The following is a 19,764-nucleotide window of genomic DNA, read 5'->3' as shown; positions in this document are numbered from 1 at the left end:
CACCTCTCACTCCCCCTCCCACCCTCCATTGTTTCCCTCTCATCTTAGCCCTTGGTGTTGGGCGAAGGGTCATCCCCGGGCACGAGCGGCCCACTGCCTGGGTCAGTGGCATACACAAAGGACAACACAGACACAGGAGAACCCGTGAGAGGTAACACCTAAATCTGGATAGATATGGTTCTATGATATACAAGCGTGCGCACGCACACATATACACACAATATTACATATATATTATATATATATAATATATATATAATATATATTATGTACATAAATATATGCGTATAAACATATTTCAAAATATGAATACACAACAATCAATAGACCAATAGTAAAAAAAAAAAAAGAAAAAAAAAATATCATTCCAGCCCATTATTCTCCACCTCCAGGTGCTGCCCCTGCTCCTACTGACGCTGACGCTGACGCTGCTGCTGCTGCTGCTGCTGCTGCTGTGCAACTCAGCAGCCGATAGTACGATCCTCGGGGTCGGCCGTGTCCTCCTCCTTCTCCTAACGGCGATGCCTATCAAGCCGACGCGACGGTCTATCAGATGTCGCCGTCAATTCCCCTCAAGTTTTCGGAAAATCTTTCTGAGCAGGTTAGGTTACCTGGAGGCTAGAATAACATTGCCAGCTAGAGAGAGGAAGCGAGGGAGAGAAAGGGAGTGAGGAGGGAGGAGGGGGAGGAGGGAGGAGGGGGAGGAAGAGAGGGGGAGGAAGGGAGGGAGGAGGGGAGGAGGAAGAATGGAAGACGGGGGGGAGGGAGGAAGGGGAGTAAAAGGAGCAGGACGAGGGGGAGGGAGGGAAGGAGTAGAAACGGAGGGAGGGAGGGAGGGAGGGAGGGAGGAAGTAAGGGTGGGGTGGAATGGGGCGAGGAAAGGGGGGAAGAGGGGTAAGGAAGAGGACTAGGGGTTGAAGAAGAGAGGATGAAAGATAAGGAGTGAGGTTAAGGAGAGGGGAAGGAAGAGGAGAGCGGGAGGATGAGAAGGGGGTGGAAGAGGAAGGAATGGAGGAGAAAGGAGGAGGAAGGAGGAAGGAGAGAGGCAAGGAGTGGTGACATCCTGTGTGCATTTTGCCCTTTCTGTCCCTTTCCCATACGCAAACGTTTACCCATTGCACACTATCATCATCATCATCATCATCCTGGGGTTGGAGCTGCTCACGACTAAGGTCCTCCCCAACTTTCCAACACCCATCCCAACTTCGTAAAACGTCTTACTTCTTCCGCGTGCCACAGTTCCAACACTAACTTTAAAAAATACTAATAATATATATATATATATATATATATATATATATATATATATATATATATATATATATATATATATATATATGTATATATACATACAATTATACATTATATATATATATTATATATATATATATATATATATATTATATATATATATATATTATATTATATATATATATATATAATGTACATATATACACATACAAATATATACACATACAAATATATACATATATACAAATATATACATATATACACATACACATACCTATATATACATATATACACATATATATACATACACATATACACATATGTACATATATACACATATGTACATGTATACACATATGTGCATATATACACATATGTACATATATACACATATATACATATGCATACATATATAATAATAACAACAATAATAATAAATTACCTAGCATTAGGAAACCAAGCAGCTTAAGATCACCTGGAGACAATAAATACTATAAAGTAGATCAGTAACCTCCTGTGCCCCCGTGTCATTCCCCATTACCACAACTATTCTTTCAACATGGCGAACTTGAACTTCATAATTCTTTACACTGGAATTATGTCAGAGTATCCAAGTGCCCGGAAAATGTGCGCTTACATTACAGGAGCGGAAGGAAAGTGAAAAATACGGGACCACGAGTTTAAATAAAACCAGGAACAAAATTCCCATTTCCTACCCCACGTAATAAAATAAAATACATAGAGTACAATTTAATTTTCTTACAAGAAAAAATGTAAATCAAAATAAACTTAAGAAAAAATGTTCACGGGTTCTCTCTCTCTCTCTCTCTCTCTCTCTCTCTCTCTCTCCAAATTAGACTAACACAACACAGTCCACTGAAGCAGCCTCCAATGTCAACACTTAAAAAGAGACTTGTCAATTTATGTCCACTCGTTCAGGCTACTTCACACACGACCAAGTCCATACCGTCTGTTCAGGACAGGGAATAGACATGGGAAAAAAAGTATAAGGTGGCCAACCGTAGTTCAAACATCTCACTCACACACACTCGGTGGCGCGGTTGGTAGAGTACCAGACTGTCACTACGGCGGTCCGGGTTCGAATCCTGCCCAGGGCTGAAAATAATTTCAGTATCGCTGCCCTTCGAGTCGTTACTCCAACTTTCTTGGGCGGGGAGTTGTGTGTGTGTGTGTATGTGTAAGGTCATAGCATTACCCATAGATCGGTCATACGAGCTCTGAGCTCTCTTCCGGGAAGGAAATAGCTGTCGATCACGAGTCCAACACGTGATCGAAAGACCAAGGTGAATTACACACACACACACACACACACACACACACACACAAGCTCCTTGTTGGTCTCGATCGTGTTTGGAAGGAATTGAAATGTGGGAAAAATTAATGTGGTTAAGATGAAAATATATGTACCAAGACCACTGTGTATTGTAATATTATATACATTACACCAGAGAGAGAGAGAGAGAGAGAGAGAGAGAGAGAGAGAGAGAGAGAGAGAGAGAGAGAGAGAGAGAGAGAGAGAGAGAGAGAGAGAGAGAGAGAGAGAGAGAGAGAGAGAGAGAGAGAGAGAGAGAGAGAGAGAGAGAGAGAGAGAGAGAGAGAGAGAGAGAGAGAGGGAGAGAGAGAGAGAGAGAGAGAATGAAAGATGCCCACACATCCAACAACACAAATATATGATACGGGATTCTTAAGATTCAGAAGGAAAAGACAAGGACTCGTTCTTAACAGGAAAAATTTTCGTTTCCTTTACCACGAACTCTTCCATTTTTGTTTTCTTCTTCTTCCGAAGGCGAAACTGAGCGAACCTCGCAATGTCTCATATATATATATATACTGTATATACATGTATATACATATATATATATATATATATATATATATGACAGGTAACCTAATTTGTCGCTCAGATACCAATTCCATGCGTTTATCTTTATAGAATGATGTTGGTTTATTTTCTGTCACATTATTTCTGAGAAAAAAAAATAGGAAAATATCGTTGTGTGTGTGTGTGTGTGTGTGTGTGTGTGTGTGTGTGTGTGTGTGTGTGTGTGTGTGTGTGTGTGTGTGTGTGTGTGTGTGTGTGTGTGTACGCGATCGTATCTAATCGCAATATGCAAAATATGAACTATATAACACACACACGCAAAGTAATCAAACACAAGTAAATAAACAATACATCATTAAACAAAAAAGGAAACAAAACCTATGGTTAACGAGCCAGCAAACAGATAATTAACCCTACACGTTGATCCAGCGTCGAGTGACAACAGATGCCAGCCAGCCAGCCAAGTCTTCCGGACCAGCGCTCCTCCTATAACCCAACTTTGTCGTTCTTTGACGTTCGGACCAATTCCCCTACCTACTCGAACTACCTCCATTTACCATTTCGTTCGACTTGTTTGCTTGTAGATTTGCCTATTTCCCGTGTCGATTGGAGGAAGTCGAATGGCGAAGTCGAATGGCGAAGTCGAATGGCGAAGTCACCATGTGATTAAAGACGAACAAATATGTTCCGGCAATTGGGATTTAAGATTTATGTAATGTTAATAGGTGTGCGTGCGTGCGTGCGTGCGTGCGTGCGTGTGTGTGTATACAAGGGAACCACTATGAAAAAAACGACCGAAGCAGAGCTTTCGTGGATTACATCTTCAGTGCAGAAATACATGGATGTAATACACGAAAGCGCTCTGCAATTGTCGTTTCATTTCTTAGTTGTTAACTTGCATCTGTAGAATATAGTATTTTTATGGCATATACGTCTACATAATATATATGTATATACATGGAAAATGACTGAAAAACCGAACGTTTTCGTCTATATCTTTAATGATAAATTTATAGACGTACTTATCATTATTGATAACTTCATCATTAAGAAAATTGTTGAGACATTCTGACAATTTGACGTAAGTGGAGTAGAAACACAAGAGTCTTAGTCTTGAGTTTATTCCTGACTAGTTTCGCAGATGTGCTTTCTCAAAGGAAAAAGCACTCAAAGACTAAGAGGGTGTTCATACGGTCTAACAATTCGTCGAACGCGGTTCGACAGACACGTGTGAACGGGGTATTTGGGGTTTAACCAACGTGTTCGACAACCAAATACCCCGTTCACACATCACTTTAAACACGTGTCTGTCGAACCGCGTCTGTCAAACCGTTAGACCTTACGTGTAAATTCTCTCTTAGGCTAACGGTGTTTCCTACTCCACTTACATAATGAAAATTGTCACACTAGGACATTCCGTAACCGCCTAAGCTTCGCTTGTCAGATCAAGACATTCCCTTCCCTCGTCTCTCTTTCTGTGCGTTTATATACTTGTCTTCGCATGTATGCTCTTTACCTTAAAATGGTCAATATAGACGAAAACGCTCGATTCTTCAGCCTTTCATTTTTCATGTGGTCATCTGTACATGTGTGAATCACATGTTAAAGTGAATTTTGCATACAAACATTATATACATACAGTATATTATATATATATATATATATATACATATATATAACTCCTATAAACACATTATGATGTGCATATTCAAGTAATACACAAGTGTTCAGTATATATTTTCAGTTTAACCCAACACTTAAAACCGTATGACGTCACGAAGATTATATAAACACTAGAACCTGTTGGAATGTAGTCCCGAGATATATATGGTCCTCATCCTAGCCCACCCCCCCGAAACCTTTTCCCCAACCCCCCCACCTTCATTTCCTCCCCAAGTAGGGGGAATCCCCCTTCTAGTTGTGAAAACCTGCCTATTTCGTAACGCGGGGGTAAAGTTAAAGTATGGCGGAGTCTATCTTGAGGTATCGCGAACTGGCCGAGAGAGAGAGAAGGTATGTCGTCAACATCGACCAACTACTTTTTGCGAAACCCATCCTGGGGAGCAGGAAAGTCATTCACCCATTTAACTGGACGATCCCTTTTATCAGGAATGAACCATAAAGTTTCATCTTTATGCCATTTGACCTTGAGACAAAACTATCTTCCGTAAATTGCCCTCCAGCCACGTTCTTCCGTTGTGTCAATGTTACATTTCAAAGACAGTCGATCAGAGCGAGTGTGTTTCACTACACAAACTGGCCAGCATCCACTTTTCGATTTAGGTAACACGTGAACTCAAACTTGTGAACTTTTTGTTTTAAGAATATACAAATAACCACAATGATTATTATGAAACATGACCATGACGCTCATGAATTAAATATATAATTATTATTAATTACTAATTATTATTATTATTATTATTATTATTTCAGAAAGAGCAGAAGACTTGCAAGATATGCTACGTGATGCTAAGAGATTTGAACAAGGAAAGTCTCAATGTAGGTTTAAAAATTAATAGTAAAACCAAAATCTCGATGAAATTGAAGAGTATAATTTTTAGGCCAGATGGTGAAAGTGACTAAAGACAGCAATAAAAAAAAGGCGTTTTACAATTGGTTGGATAGTGTCTGCCAAGTATAACAAGATCATGATTTCTTCTCTACTTTTATGTTTGAAACGGAACGTTCACAATCAATGCATACTGCCAGCAATAATCTACGGGTGTGAGACTTGGAAACTGACGAAGGCAGTGGAGACAAAGCTAAGGACAGAACAGAGGAGAATGACCAGATCTGCAAGTTGGGTAAGAGAGCAGATTGGATTGGAAGATATTGTGGAGGCGGTAAAGAGAGGAAGTGGAATTGGGCAGGCAAGTTAGCACGAAAGAATGATGAGCGATGGAGCAAGTGTGTTACCGAGTGGACGCCGCAAGATGGGAAGCGTGCAAGATGGACATCTGACAGAGGATGGAGAGACAAGATAGAGAAGTTTGCAGGAGTGACGTGGCAGAGGCTGCTGTAGTCATGTGAGTCACTGAATGTTATGAACGAGGCCACTGTTCATCACTGGACTCCAGATGGCTATTATATATATATATATATATATATATATATATATATATATATATATATATATATATATATGTGTGTGTGTGTGTGTGTGTGTGTGTGTGTGTGTGTGTGTGTGTGTGTGTGTGTGTGCAAGGTAACCACTTTAGAAAATAAGCAGAGCGCTTTCGTATATTACATCCAGTGTAATTTACACTGGAGATGTAATATACGAAAGCGCTCTGCTCCGTTTGTTTATTTTCTTAAGTGGTTACCTTGCATTTATAAAACACGCGTTCCCAGTGTTTTTAATGCACACACACACACACACACACACACACACACACACACACACACACACACACACTCACTCGGTGGCGCGGTTGGTAGAGTCCCTGACTGTCACTACGGCGGTTCAGGTTCGAATCCTGCCCAGGTCTGAAGTAAATTCAGTATCGCTGCAATTCCAGTTGTTACTCCAACTTTCGTGGACGGGGAGTTGGGTGTGTGTGTGTGTGTGTGTGTAAGGTTACAGCATTACCCATAGATCGGTCATACGAGCTCTGAGCTCTCTTCCGTGAGGGAAATAGCTGTCGATCACGAGTCCAGCACGTGATCCAAAAAGACCCAAGGTCAATACACACACACACACACACCATCTACAGAATTATGAATGGGATGGAACCCCTTGATAGAGATGACTTATTAAAGTGGGATATGAGGAAAACAAGAGGACACGAAAAGAAACTTAAAAAGGGTAGTTACAGAAGAGATCTGAAAAAGAATAGCTTCCCACGCAGAGCGATAGATATCTGGAACAAACTGAATGAGGAAACAGCGAGTGCAAAAACTATACAAGAATTTAAGATCAAACTGGATGCTGAAAGATACAAAACGGAAAACGGGTACTACGAGCATAGCTCTCTTCCCGTAAAACACAACTAGGTAAATAAACATACACACACATTATATATATATATATATATATATATATATATATACACATACATACATACATACATACATACATACATATACACGTAAACATGAGATAGAGATTTTTATTACTAAACAGTTACTCAGTGGCAGCCCCGCCCGACGGTCCGTTGTGTAAGCACCCCCATCACCATCCGGAGTAACATGAACGGCCTCTTCCACAAGACTCTAGACTAGAGGGCCAGGGCTCCCAACCACCACCACCTCCACCTTCTCCACAACCACCACCACCACCACCTCCACCTGTACCACAACCTGTACCGCCAACACCACCTCTACCGCCACTTCCATCTCTACCACCAACAGCCACGGACCAATCAACATACAGCATCTTGGTCGTCCACGTCTTCTTGTTTGTTGCTTTTGGAACCAAGTGATCCTCTGCCAGGCTACTCTATTCACCTCAAGTGTTACCCTTTCGGGATCAAAAAGGACCAAACCCTTCCCGGACCCTGTCTGCCGTCTGGCTACCTTATTCCCCTTTCTGGATTCAAAGACGACCAGAGGAAGTCCAGCCTCCCCGAAGTCCATCTCGTCAATGACATAGACAATTCCCCAAAAGGGTCTTCGTCGGGTTAAGACCTGAAGAAGAATATCCTCTTGGGAGAAGAAGGTCAATAAGGAAATGGGAATCGAGAGAACTGTAAGACGAGCATCTCTGTGCCCAGGCATCCCGCCCCGATCATCATCACCCGTACTATCAAAACTGGTTGCTCTTGACGATGCCGCCGAAGCGCCTTGACGACCAATACCCCACTTCGCAACAGAGATCTCAACGTTAAAGAAGGCGAGGTCCCCTTCTTCCACAGGTCTCAAGTTCCTCCTCCTCCTCCTCCTCCTCCTTATTCTCTTCCTCCTGCTTCTCATTCTCTTCTTCCTACCGCTTCTAATTCTCCTCCTCCTCCTCCTCCTCGTTCTCTTCCTCTTCCTCCCCGTTCTCGTTCTCTTCCTCCTTCTTCTCATTCTCTTCTTCCTACTGCTTCTCATTCTCCTCCTCGTTCTCTTCCTCCTGCTTCTAATCCTCTTTTTCCTACTACTTCTTATTCTCTTCCTCCTCCTCCATATTCTCTTCCCCCTGCTTCTCGTTCTCTTCCCCCTGCTTCTCGTTCTCTTCCTCCTGCTTCTCGTTCTCTTCCTCCTGCTTCTCGTTCTCTTCCTCCTGCTTCTCGTTCTCTTCCTCCTGCTTCTCGTTCTCTTCCTCCTGCTTCTCGTTCTCTTCCCCCTGCTTCTCGTTCTCTTCCTCCTGCTTCTCGTTCTCTTCCTCCTGCTTCTCGTTCTCTTCCTCCTGCTTCTCGTTCTCTTCCCCCTGCTTCTCGTTCTCTTCCTCCTGCTTCTCGTTCTCTTCCTCCTGCTTCTCGTTCTCTTCCTCCTGCTTCTCGTTCTCTTCCTCCTGCTTCTCGTTCTCTTCCTCCTGCTTCTCGTTCTCTTCCTCCTGCTTCTCGTTCTCTTCCTCCTGGTTCTCGTTCTCTTCCTCCTGCTTCTCGTTCTCTTCCTCCTGCTTCTCGTTCTCTTCCTCCTGCTTCTCATTCTCTTCCTCCTGCTTCTCATTCTCTTGCTGCTCCTCCTCCTCCTCGTTCTCTTCCTCCTGCTTCGCATTCTCTTCCTCCTGCTGCTTCTCATTCTCCTCCTCCTCCTTATTCTCTTCCTCCTGCTTCTCATTCTCTTGCTGCTCCTCCTCCTCCTCCTCATTCTCTTCCTCCTGCTTCTCATTCTCCTCCCCTCCTTATTCTCTTCCTCCTGCTTCTTATTCTCTTCCTCCTCTTCCTCATTCTCTTCCTCCTATTGCTTCTCCTTTTCCTCCTCCTCCTCCTGTTTCTCCTTCTCCTATCCCTGCTCTTCCAGGTTCTCCCTGGAACTTGACCACAAGGTTTTCCAGGCCCGTGGAATCACAAAGGAATTTCTCAGGGGAGCCGAGTAACGAAAACTCGTAGTCGTTGGGGGATGCATAAGATTTTTATATTTCATTTAGTCCTGAAGTGACCCCCTCCCCCCTTAGGAGAAAACATCACAAGCATGAGGGAAAACAAAATGCAGTTACAATTTCAGTTTAACCCAACACTTAAAACCGTATGACGTCATGAAGATTATATAAACACTAGGATCTAATGGAATGTAGTTCCGAGTCGGAGATGTATACATGTTCCTCATCCTAGCCTCCCCACCCCCACCCCGAAACCTTTCACCCCCAACCCTCCACCTCCATCACCCCCCCCAAATATGGGGGGGAAATCACCCTTTTAATTGTGAAAATCTGCCAATATATTCAACCACAAGAGATCTACAAGAGCTTTGTTACGGACCAGGAGCGTTTTCTATGCATTTTTCTTCAACTTTTGGTTATTGACGCACATTTTCGCTTGATCGACATCCTGACTCGCTTCGTTCACCCCATCAGCCCATTTACAAAACTTGACTCGAGTTTCAACAAGAGACCCATTGTCCTCCCATATACCTCTCCGAGAAGAAACGTTAGAATCATAAGTTGTATTTGTGTGTGTGTACGTCACCGCGTGCCAAGAGAACGAGATATGACATCTACTCTCATACTTTCTCGTGTGGATGAAAAATAGCGTTTGCGTAGGGGAGAGTAGTCACTAAAGTTAAGATATTCTGGGCTAATTATGGAGACAGAGTGCCAGCCTATCGGGGTTGCAGGTCCATTAGCAGGTGCCCATCATTGGTCCTTAAGATTATGAGAATAGACGAGACTGTAAAAGACCATAAGGTCTACACTAGGCAGTTCCATGTCCCTTACCATTTGTCATCCCTATCCATAAAGTTATCTCATCTTATCTTAAAACAACCCGTTGTTTCAGCGCTCACTACATGGTTACTAAGTCTATTCCATTCGTTAACCATTTTGTTGGTAAACCCGTTCTTGCCCATTTTCTTCTTAAACCTAAATTTGCCCAATTTCATTACTCCATCTTTTCCATCTTTTCTTCGGTCTACCTCTAGATCCGGTCTTCAGTTCCATCTTTTCTTTGCAATTCTCTCTTCATCCATTCTCTCCACACTGAGAAGTCTCAAGTTTATTCCCAGAGGAAACTATGGGTGGGCCTGGGGACCGCTGCCGGATCATGTGGGGATGTGGGTCTCCAGACAAGTATTATGTCCTACATTACCAGCTAAATTTTGAGTATTAATTACAGTGCACAACTAAAAATAATAATAATAATAATAATAACTAAATAAACAAGTAAATAAAGTAGACACTATGTATCCACAAGTACCCAAAAACTTTCTAGATTATCCTAAGTATTAAAATACTTTTCGTCGAACACTGAAAACAGTCTAGATTAGTTTCAAAACCTTCTGACCAAAGGAAACTAAACTTCTCTTTAACACTATCACGGCGCCTTTCACAAACTTTAAAGTACACAACAAAGAACCTCTTTATATGGACTTCCAACGACTTATCTAACGCTTACATAAGATCAACGCCCGATGTCCTGGAGGGACTAAGGAGTGCTAGGACCCTCCCTCCCAACTTTCTTGACACAGTGCCTCCTCCAGTATGTCCAAGTGCCACGTCCTCCTTTGGCTTCCTAGTCGAGTGACACTCAGGACAACACCCCCCCCCACCTTTTTTTTTTTTTTTTTTAGATCAAGAGAGCCTTGACCTTAGACAGCGTCTGGGGTAAGATGCTCCCTCAAGAGGCTGATGGTAGGTCCCCTCTGAAGGGTTGTCGAGTACCCAATTAAGCTACCTGGCAACCCTTAGTAGTCAAAGGTTACTTGTGTGCTGGCACCGTGTCCCAAGTGGCGCCACTGAATACGGTGCCACTGAATACGGTGCCACCGCGGGGGCCATATGACACATGAATCACACTCACACTACACCAGAGGGTCACCAAAATCCGGCCCGCCGCAGCACTATTCATTTTTTTAAGTAAATACAAGCCGCGGGCTTTCCGCGCTCTAATCCCTCGTTTTCCCCTTCGGCCTCGGTCTCGGGGCGGAGCCCCAACACGGGATCCCCAGCACGAAGAAGAACGCGAAGAAAAACACGAAGTAGAACGCGAGGAAGAAGAACGCGAGGAAGAACGCGAGGAAGAAGAACGCGAAGAAGAATGCGAAGAACGTGAAGAAAAACGCGAAGAAGAACGCGAGGAAGAAGAAGAACGCGAAGAAGAACGTGAAGAAGAACGCGAAGAAGAAGAGGGACGCGAAGAAGAACGCGAAGAAGAATACCACCTGACCCCGAATTACCCAAGCGCTTTTTCAAGAATATTTTTAGGACCAAGTGTCACCGTAATGCCACCTGTCCCCGACTTCCACAGCGTTTTTTAGAAGAATATTTTTATTTAGACTTAGAAACACAGGTTGTCTAATTTTGTGTATTTTTTTTTTTTTTTTTTTGTATTTTGTATTTTGTGTATTTTTTTGGGTATTTTGTATTTTCTGCATTGGTAAATATGTTAGTCTTTTTTTTGTGTATTTACTATATTGGATTGGTTATACAGCCCCGGGCCCATCTTACTCTCATTTATCAGGGGGGGGGGAAGGGAAAGAGAAAGAGAGAGAGAGAGTGTCTGGTGACCCTTGCCCTAAAACATAAAAAAAAAAATGCCATCTCTACCAGAGAAACATCGAAGCAAAAAAATAAACGAATGAATAAACTGTCACAAGTAGAAAAAAATTATAAACTCCACGAGATAGATAGAGAGAGAGAAAGTGTCTTTTGACCCTTGCCCTAAACAATAAAAAAAAGACAAAAACTCGCCATCCCTACCAGAGGAACATAGAAGCAAAAAATAAACGAAACCTGTCACAAGTACAAAAAAATTCTAAACTACACGAGAGAGAATAAGAGAATAAGAGAATAAGAGAAAGAGAGAGAGAGAGAGAGAGAGAGAGAGAGAGAGAGAGAGAGAGAGAGAGAGAGAGAGAGAGAGAGAGAGAGGAGAGAGAGAGAGAGAGAGAGAGGGGGGGGACCTTGCCTGGAAACTTGTTCAGAGCACCTGGAAGACTTGGACCTTAAAGAGGCGCACAGACTGACTCCCCGATAAGCAAAGTGGCCACACCCACTCCCGAGTACCTTCGAGACTTCGGAGAACTCTTCAAGAATAACAGACGCGACCTAACCAGGGTGTGGCAGAGACCAGCTGTAGTCCTCAAGAGTGATGGGTACCAAATCCCCGTTTAAGTGAATGGGCAACTGGTCCCCATCAGCCATAAATCGACACAAGAATCATAAAACGAGTTTGATCCTAATTAAATCTGTACCCGTGGAAATTAACGGCCATTTCCATTCAATTCTTGGAGGGAACAGAGGCAGGGAACAGAGGCAGCAAACCATAAGAGACAAACACACACATGTGCGCGCGCGCACACACACACACACACACAGGTAGAGATGGTGGGAGAGACAGAGAGCGAGGGAGAGAGAGAGGGGGGAGAGAGAGATGGGGAGAGAGAGAGAGGGGGTAGAGAGAGAGAGGGGGGAGAGGGAGAGAGGGGGGAGAGGGAGAGAGGGGGGAGAGGGAGAGAGGGGGGAGAGGGAGAGAGGGGGGAGAGAGAGAGAGAGAGAGAGAGAGAGAGAGAGAGAGAGAGAGAGAGAGAGAGAGAGAGAGAGAGAGAGAGAGAGTTGGGGTCGAAAGATATTCACGAAAATAATCCTGTAAAGCAATATATTTATCAACGTGACCCACATTCCGATTATGGCACATAAATACCGTATATTCAGTCGAAACAAGATTTCCGTACATTACATACAACATAAACATTCCTATCCAATCCCAAACTACTGTTACGGCTAAAGCCCACTCATTTTTATTCGGTTAAAGGCATGCTCGTTTCACACGTATCGAATTTTTGCCGTGCGCCGTCCACGACACGACGTCGTGCTCTCAAATAACCAAGAGAGTATCAATGGACTTCCACACGTCACGACCATGATCATAGTTATTTGAGAGTACGGCGTCGCGTCGTGGACGTTGCACGGCGAAAAGTCGATACGTGCGAAACGAGTCTTATGGTCGTTTCACTTCATTATTTCCCTTCAATACCGCCCTTATGGACTTCAATTTGACACCAGACGATTCAACTCGGGTTGAGGCAGGACCCCGTAATGAGGAGACTAACCTTTCGCTCCCTTTGGTCGTCATATGTCGCCAGACGATTTAATTCAGTCGAGGGAGAACTCCCTTTCTACGAATATACCCGAGGATACCATGCAAACAAAAACAAACAAATAAAAACCTTCCATCGACACCCTATCGCGCAAACAAGCCGTACCTCTACGCCAGACACTAACTACTTTACATACAGACTAGACAACATTTCCTGACAGTTGGCACCCTGGCACCAAACTAGTTCCAACTGCCTGGTTGCGCGGGCACCAACGTCCCACGCAGACGTGAAGTATTTACGACCGAGCAGGTGGGGGGAGGGGGGGAGGGGGAGGGGGGAAGGGGGAAGGGGGAGGGGGGTGTTCGTGGGAGGCGCGACAAGCGTAGCGACAGCCAGATTGTGAAAACGCCCAATTTCAAGACAAAGTCAATTAAATACAAGTTCCAATACGACTCAGCCTAAGCGAGAGATAGATAGATAGATTTATAGAGATAGCGAGAGGGAGAGGGAGAGAGGGAGATAGTGAGAGTGAATGGGAGAGAGTGTGAGAGAATGGGGAGGAGGGAGAGACAGATAGATAGAGAGAGAGAGAGAGAGAGAGAGAGAGAGAGAGAGAGAGAGAGAGAGAGAGAGAGAGAGAGAGAGAGAGAGAGAGAGAGAGAGAGAGAGAGAGAGAGAGAGAGAGAGAGAGAGAGAGAGAGAGAGAGAGAGAGAGAGAGAGAGAGAGAGAGGGTACATCAAACTTCACGACAAATCAATGTCACTACATCCCACCAAAATGTGAATTTGGAAAAAATGTGTTGTATAATTCAAGTCGAGGAAATAATCACACACACACACACACACACACACACACACACATTATTCCATGTTCCTAATTACAATCAACCCGGACTCTTTTACTCTGGATTTTTATCCACAATTAACGCAGTTTATTGCCCAATTAGGAAGCAAGACAAGGTCAAGAAACGAGGAAAACTATCCAATATTTTTTCTTTACTATCAACGACTAAAAAAAATATTAAATACAATTCTTCTTCCTTTTAAACGAACATGCGATGCTGCAGATATCGTAGTAATAAATCAAAAATGGTATTTTGAGTCAAATGATTCGTACATCCAGCATCAATTCCTTTCCGAAATTTTTACCTTCGCGTCAGAAAATTTTCGTTTAATTCTAACTACTTTCATACTGTTACTTATTTCCTTTCACCAACCAAATCTATCTTAAAACACGGAGGAAGAAAAAAACTCGGACAATTCCCTCAATCGAAAAATATAAAATTCGGAATAATCTCTCACACACACAAAACTCGGAATACCGTAAATCTTGAATCGTAGACAAATTCTTCATCAGAAACATGTATAGTCACGGCACAGGTTCTCATTTTCAGGATTCGAACCTCAAATCCTCTCGAGGCAAGGCGACCACCATAATCACTTGACCAACATAAGTTGTCCCCAGGATATCAATCCTTTCCACTAATTCAATCCTCAACAATTCCCCCAGATTCCTCCTCCAAACAAAGCAGTAAAACTAAACCAAAAGGACTTTTGGGCTCATGCCGGGTACCGAACGCCAGCCTACAGGGTCGAGTCTTTATTCATCTCCGAGAAATGACCAAAAGTTCATCTCCGCGGTCTTGGCACCACACGGGTTCGTTCGGTTTTGTTTATACAAGTTTCAGTTTACGAATATTTAACGATTTTTTCCCCGATATAATTCGCTCCTCACGAATATTAATTTACATTTTTTACATGTGTACAGAATCATTATACATATCACAAACGGTTAGTAAAAATATACATATGACGAGTCGGGAGTACCTTTATTGGGGGTGTCGAAAAATAAACAAACAAATCAAATCAATCAAAAAATAAACAAGGTACTTACCAATTGCCTGTGTGTAGAGCTTATAAGCCTGGCGATAATCCTTGGCCTTATACAGCTCATTGCCCTCCGCCTTCTTCCGCTCAGCTAACCTGCAAACAAAAGCGGAAAAAAGGTCATAAAGGAGCCGTGAAAAAAGTGTCAGACAGAGAGAAATTGCACAATTACATAACTAGGATATGGTTATGCTCGCCTACGTCTAAAACTATAACAAACGTGCATATGTGGTATGTTTGTGATCAGTATATGTTTGTATACATGTGAAAAGTGTGTGTGTGTGTGTGTGTGTGTGTGTGTGTGTGTGTGTGTGTGTGTGTGTGTGTGTGTGTGTGTGTGAGCGCTTGCCCGTCTGTGTGTGTGTGTATATATATATATATATATATATATATATGTGTGTGTGTGTGTGTGTGTGTGTGTGTGTGTGTGTGTGTGTGTGTGTGTGTGCGCACGTGCGTGACCATGTGTGTGTACGCGTGACCGTGTGTGTGTGTGCGCGTGACCGTGTGTGTGCGCGTGACCGTGTGTGTGTGCGCGTGACCGTGTGTGTCCTTGTGTGTGCGTGACAGTGACTGTATGTATGTGTGTGTGTGCACGCGCGTGCAAATGCGCACATTACCCAACTGTAATTACTCGTATTTACTATATACAGGATTAGAGACCTTTCTGTACCACAAATCCAGCTTATCCAAGCCAAAGACCCTGTACTCTATTTCGCTTCACCTTTTTTTTTTTTATATGACCTCCTTGGCTAGAGCTCTCAAGTGCTATCGTGTCCCCAAGGCTTCAAGTCCCCGACGGAAAATAACAATACAGATAATAACAATGATAACCAGCTGTGTACTTATCTCTTCTGTTAGAGTGAAGTTGCCGTCATAATAAAATTCAAATAGTTTGGATCAGAATTGTAAATTTAAGTACTTTTGTATTTTTCAGACTCGTATCCTGACCCCATCCCTAGACAGTACAGTAATAGAAATACTCAGATTGGAAGATACGTGGGTAGCCACGACCTAGGTCATAACCTGACCTCAATGTCACCTAACCTCTAATATCAACCTGAAGGTTACCGTTCTATCGTGTATACATACACACACACACACACACACACACACACACACACACACACAGAATAGCTTGTATTCAGAATTTTCTTTGCAACTGTAAAGTTGAAATCGAGTTTACCTTTTATCAAGATATAACTTATGAAACCAAGAACGATTAGAAAAACAGGAGGAATGGAAGAAGGGGGCAGGAAGGAAGGAAGGGGGGAAAGGAGGGGAAGAGGGGAAGGAGGAATGCGAGAGGAGGGAGGGGCGAGAGGAGGGAGGGGGGAAAGGGGGAGGGGAGATCTCTTATTCAAACTAACATTTTCAAACTTTGCCCGGCAACAGCAACGTTACGAAAAAAAAAAAACCCACACCCCCATTTGTTCCTTTCGCAACGCCACGAGAGCCTCAAATACCTAAACGTCGGGTCTCTACACAGAGTCCTCAAGTAGACCAGTCGCCGCCTGGGCCTCAGATCAGGCAAGAGGAACCTCAGATCTCCCCACGTCTGCGGCAGAGTCTGTCCCGCCGACTTGACGTCACCACGGCCATCTTCGGCACGCGACGGAAACCGAGTCTCTTTGGTGTCGTCAGAGGAGGAGGAGGAGGAAGAAGAGGCGGAGGCGGAAGAGGTATGCTTGGGTGCCGCCGGGAAACCGCTCTGGCACTGTGCCGGTATGTAGTAGTAATAAGTCGCCTGCGGGGGTGGGGAGGAGGGAACGGTAGGGAGCCTGAGGGAGGCCGCGTCGAAGGACGATTGTCCCCTGAACGACGAGTGGTACATGCCATGATACGCCCACAGGTAATCCCGATCCGCGAAATAGACCGATCCACTTTGCTGGCACCGAAAGGGCGGAGGTGGAGGGGATGGTGGAGAGATGTCCGGGTACGCGTAGGCGAAGTCGTAGGGCCTCGAGGACGACGAGGCTCCTCGAGGACAATTGGAGAACTTTTCTCCGACGGGATCAAAGGTACTGCTCTTCCACCAAGAAGCGAATCCTCGTGGACGATGATTCCCATCGTCCCTTACTCCGTCTGGCGGGTCCTTGCCCTCGCTCCCGTTCGCCCTGCAGGACCTGAGCACCAGCAGCGGGGCGCAACCGCCGCAAGCGGCGGTGGACCGCGGTCCGCAGTGAGAACCGCAACAATTCGCGGCGCTGGACGCAACGACCCACGAGCTCAGCGATGACACAGATTTCCCGCAACGAACACCCAGATCCATCACCCACGACACGAAACTCCTGAGCCTGTTGGACAAACAAGGAGTGCACGGGCTGTAGGTGGGGGCGTCGGTAGATGCAGGAATGCCGGGGGTGACGGGCCTTTGAAGACTGCCAGCCTTCCCCACCGGTTTCCGGATGCTTGTAAGACCGTGGGCGTGGTGGGTCCGACTCGCAGAGCTGGTTTGGTTGTTAGGGTTGTAGGTGTTGTTTAGGTCGCAGGAGGCGACCCGGTTTTGGTCAGCTGGACACGAAGTCTCGAAACACTCTGACGAAGACGAGGACAAGGACAAGGACGTGAAGGACGGAGTACCCGAAGGACTGAAGTCGAGGTTCGACGAAGGGCACCTCGTCAGGGACGGCGACGACGTGAAGTCCGACACGGATCCTGAGGGAGGCGAGGGCGAACGCAAGGCGGAGTTGGAGGAGTAGGTTGAGGTCGAGGTGGAAGAAAAGGAGGTGGTAAGAGTAGGTGAGCTCCTGCCGAAGGCGGAGCCCCCGGGGGAAGATGATTCAGAGGACCGGCGCCGGCGACTGGCGAACCGCTCCTGGCGCCGCAAGCCGGACGGCGGGAAATCAGGGCGCCACTTTCTCCTACCGAGGACCTCGATGCCGCCAGCAGGAGGGTTTGAACTTCGGTGTCCACTTCTCCACGCAGCTCCTTCCTCCTCCTCCACGCCACCTCTCCCTCCGAGACCCCGCTTCTTGTACTCCTTTCCGTCACCTGAGAAATACACTAATCCCGTCTCCCCATAGTAAGGGTTCAGTTCCTGGGCGTGGCACCAACGCTGACACTCATGGACACTTGGGTCAGGACTGGGCTGACTCCTGACGATCTCCTGCACCGTCGGATACAAATGAGGTTCCTCGCGTACCACCTCGCCTCGGTCAGACTCCTCCTCCTCCTCCTCCTCCTCCTCCTCGTCGTCGAAGTCTTCATCGCCCAAATCCTTCAACTCCCATGACCAAGCCCTCAAGACGTCATAGGCCTCCTTGATGACGTCATTAGCCCAAGAGTGTTGTCGGTCCTCCTCCATCCTCGGGAGTGTTGGAGGAGAGGCGGTGGCTGGAGGGCGTCAAGTCACCGGGGCCGCAGAGAGGTCTCCCTCCCCATCGCTGTTCCCTCGAGATCTCCCTCCTCCCCAGATGTCAAAGTCAGATTGTCCTTCTTCTGTCACTACGTTCGTCAAAGAACAGTACACAAGTTGCGTGTGTATGTGTGTGTGTGTGTGTGTGTGTGTGTGTGTGTGTGTGTGTGTGTGTGTGTGTGTGTGTGTGTGTGTGTGTGTGTGTGTGTGTGTGTGTGTGTGTGTGTGTGTGTGTGTGTGTGTGTACGTGTGTGTGTGTGTGTGTGTGTGTATACGTGTGTGTGTGCGTACGTGTGTGTATGTACGTGTGTGTATGTACGTGTATGTGTGTGTGTGTGTGTGTGTGTGTGTGTGTGTGTGTGTGTGTGTGTGTGTGTGTGTGTGTGTGTGTGTGTACGTGTGTGTGTGTGTACGTATGTGTGTGTGTACGTATGTGTGTGTACGTATGTGTGTGTACGTGTGTGTGTGTGTGTGTGTGTGTGTGTGTGTGTGTGTGTGTGTGAGTGTGCGCGCGCGTGCGCTTACGATCACTAAACGTTCACTATACAAACCACGCTAAAACACGCTTAACACCATCTTCAATCAGCCAAGCCCAATCACGTGCTACAATCGCATGAAGATGTCACACTGCCCTACTCTTGCATTTTGGGAACATTCCATTTGAAAACAAAAAAAACCGGGTTCTGGTTCATCCGTTTTGGGTCTCGATTTATCAAATCAAATGAAAATTGAACAAATTCTTCCGATTTGTGTTATGGGCACATTCCTGCCAAGCGCCCCACGTGTGTGTATTCAGTTTTGGCACATCTCGATAGTGCCTCTCGCCCACCTCTCGCCAAAGCCTTCATGCCAACCAATCTCTCATGACCAACCACGAAGACCATCCAACTCGTCCAAAACGGGCACTGGAGCAACCTACTCCCGTCACATCCTGTCATATAATCACTGTCAATGTCGAGATCTATCAAACGCTTCCAAGCACTTTAGGTCCTTCAAACGATAATCAACACATCGGGCACGCGTTCCTTTCAACGTATCCGCCGGTTGTTCGCACCGTCAACGTCGACCTCACCGGTCCACGCGTCCGATGGTCTGTGTGCTAGTCAGTCAAGTCAGTCACGCCGGAGGTACTACTCGGCCATACCGTCGCAACAGACGGAGTCGCTACGACTGATATAGAGCCTCGGGAACTCACCGCCGAGGTGCGACACCAATACTTGGTCTGTTTATGCTTTCTGAGAACCGGAAGAGGCCAATCAGCTAATGGCGACGCCGCCGCCCGACCGCAAGTTTCCCCGCAAGC

At 45.3% G+C, this 19,764-nt stretch overlaps 1 protein-coding gene across 1 annotated transcript in view; it reads right to left on the bottom strand.

Moving 5' to 3' along the window:
- LOC143027810 (uncharacterized) overlaps positions 1-19,764 on the bottom strand; it is a 95,970-nt gene that overhangs the window by 49,115 nt on the left and 27,091 nt on the right. Inside the window, exon 2 of the mRNA XM_076189400.1 lies at positions 15,111-15,199. Within this exon, the coding sequence (XP_076045515.1) occupies positions 15,111-15,199 (89 nt within the window). The remainder of the gene's footprint in view (positions 1-15,110; positions 15,200-19,764) is intronic.

Source organism: Oratosquilla oratoria, chromosome 8, assembly GCF_046742065.1.
Source record: "Oratosquilla oratoria isolate Oo_2021 chromosome 8, ASM4674206v1, whole genome shotgun sequence".
In the NCBI taxonomy this organism is placed as follows: domain Eukaryota; kingdom Metazoa; phylum Arthropoda; class Malacostraca; order Stomatopoda; family Squillidae; genus Oratosquilla; species Oratosquilla oratoria.
Note: the sequence above shows the minus strand (reverse complement) of the source record. Positions and strands in the feature narration are given on the sequence as shown.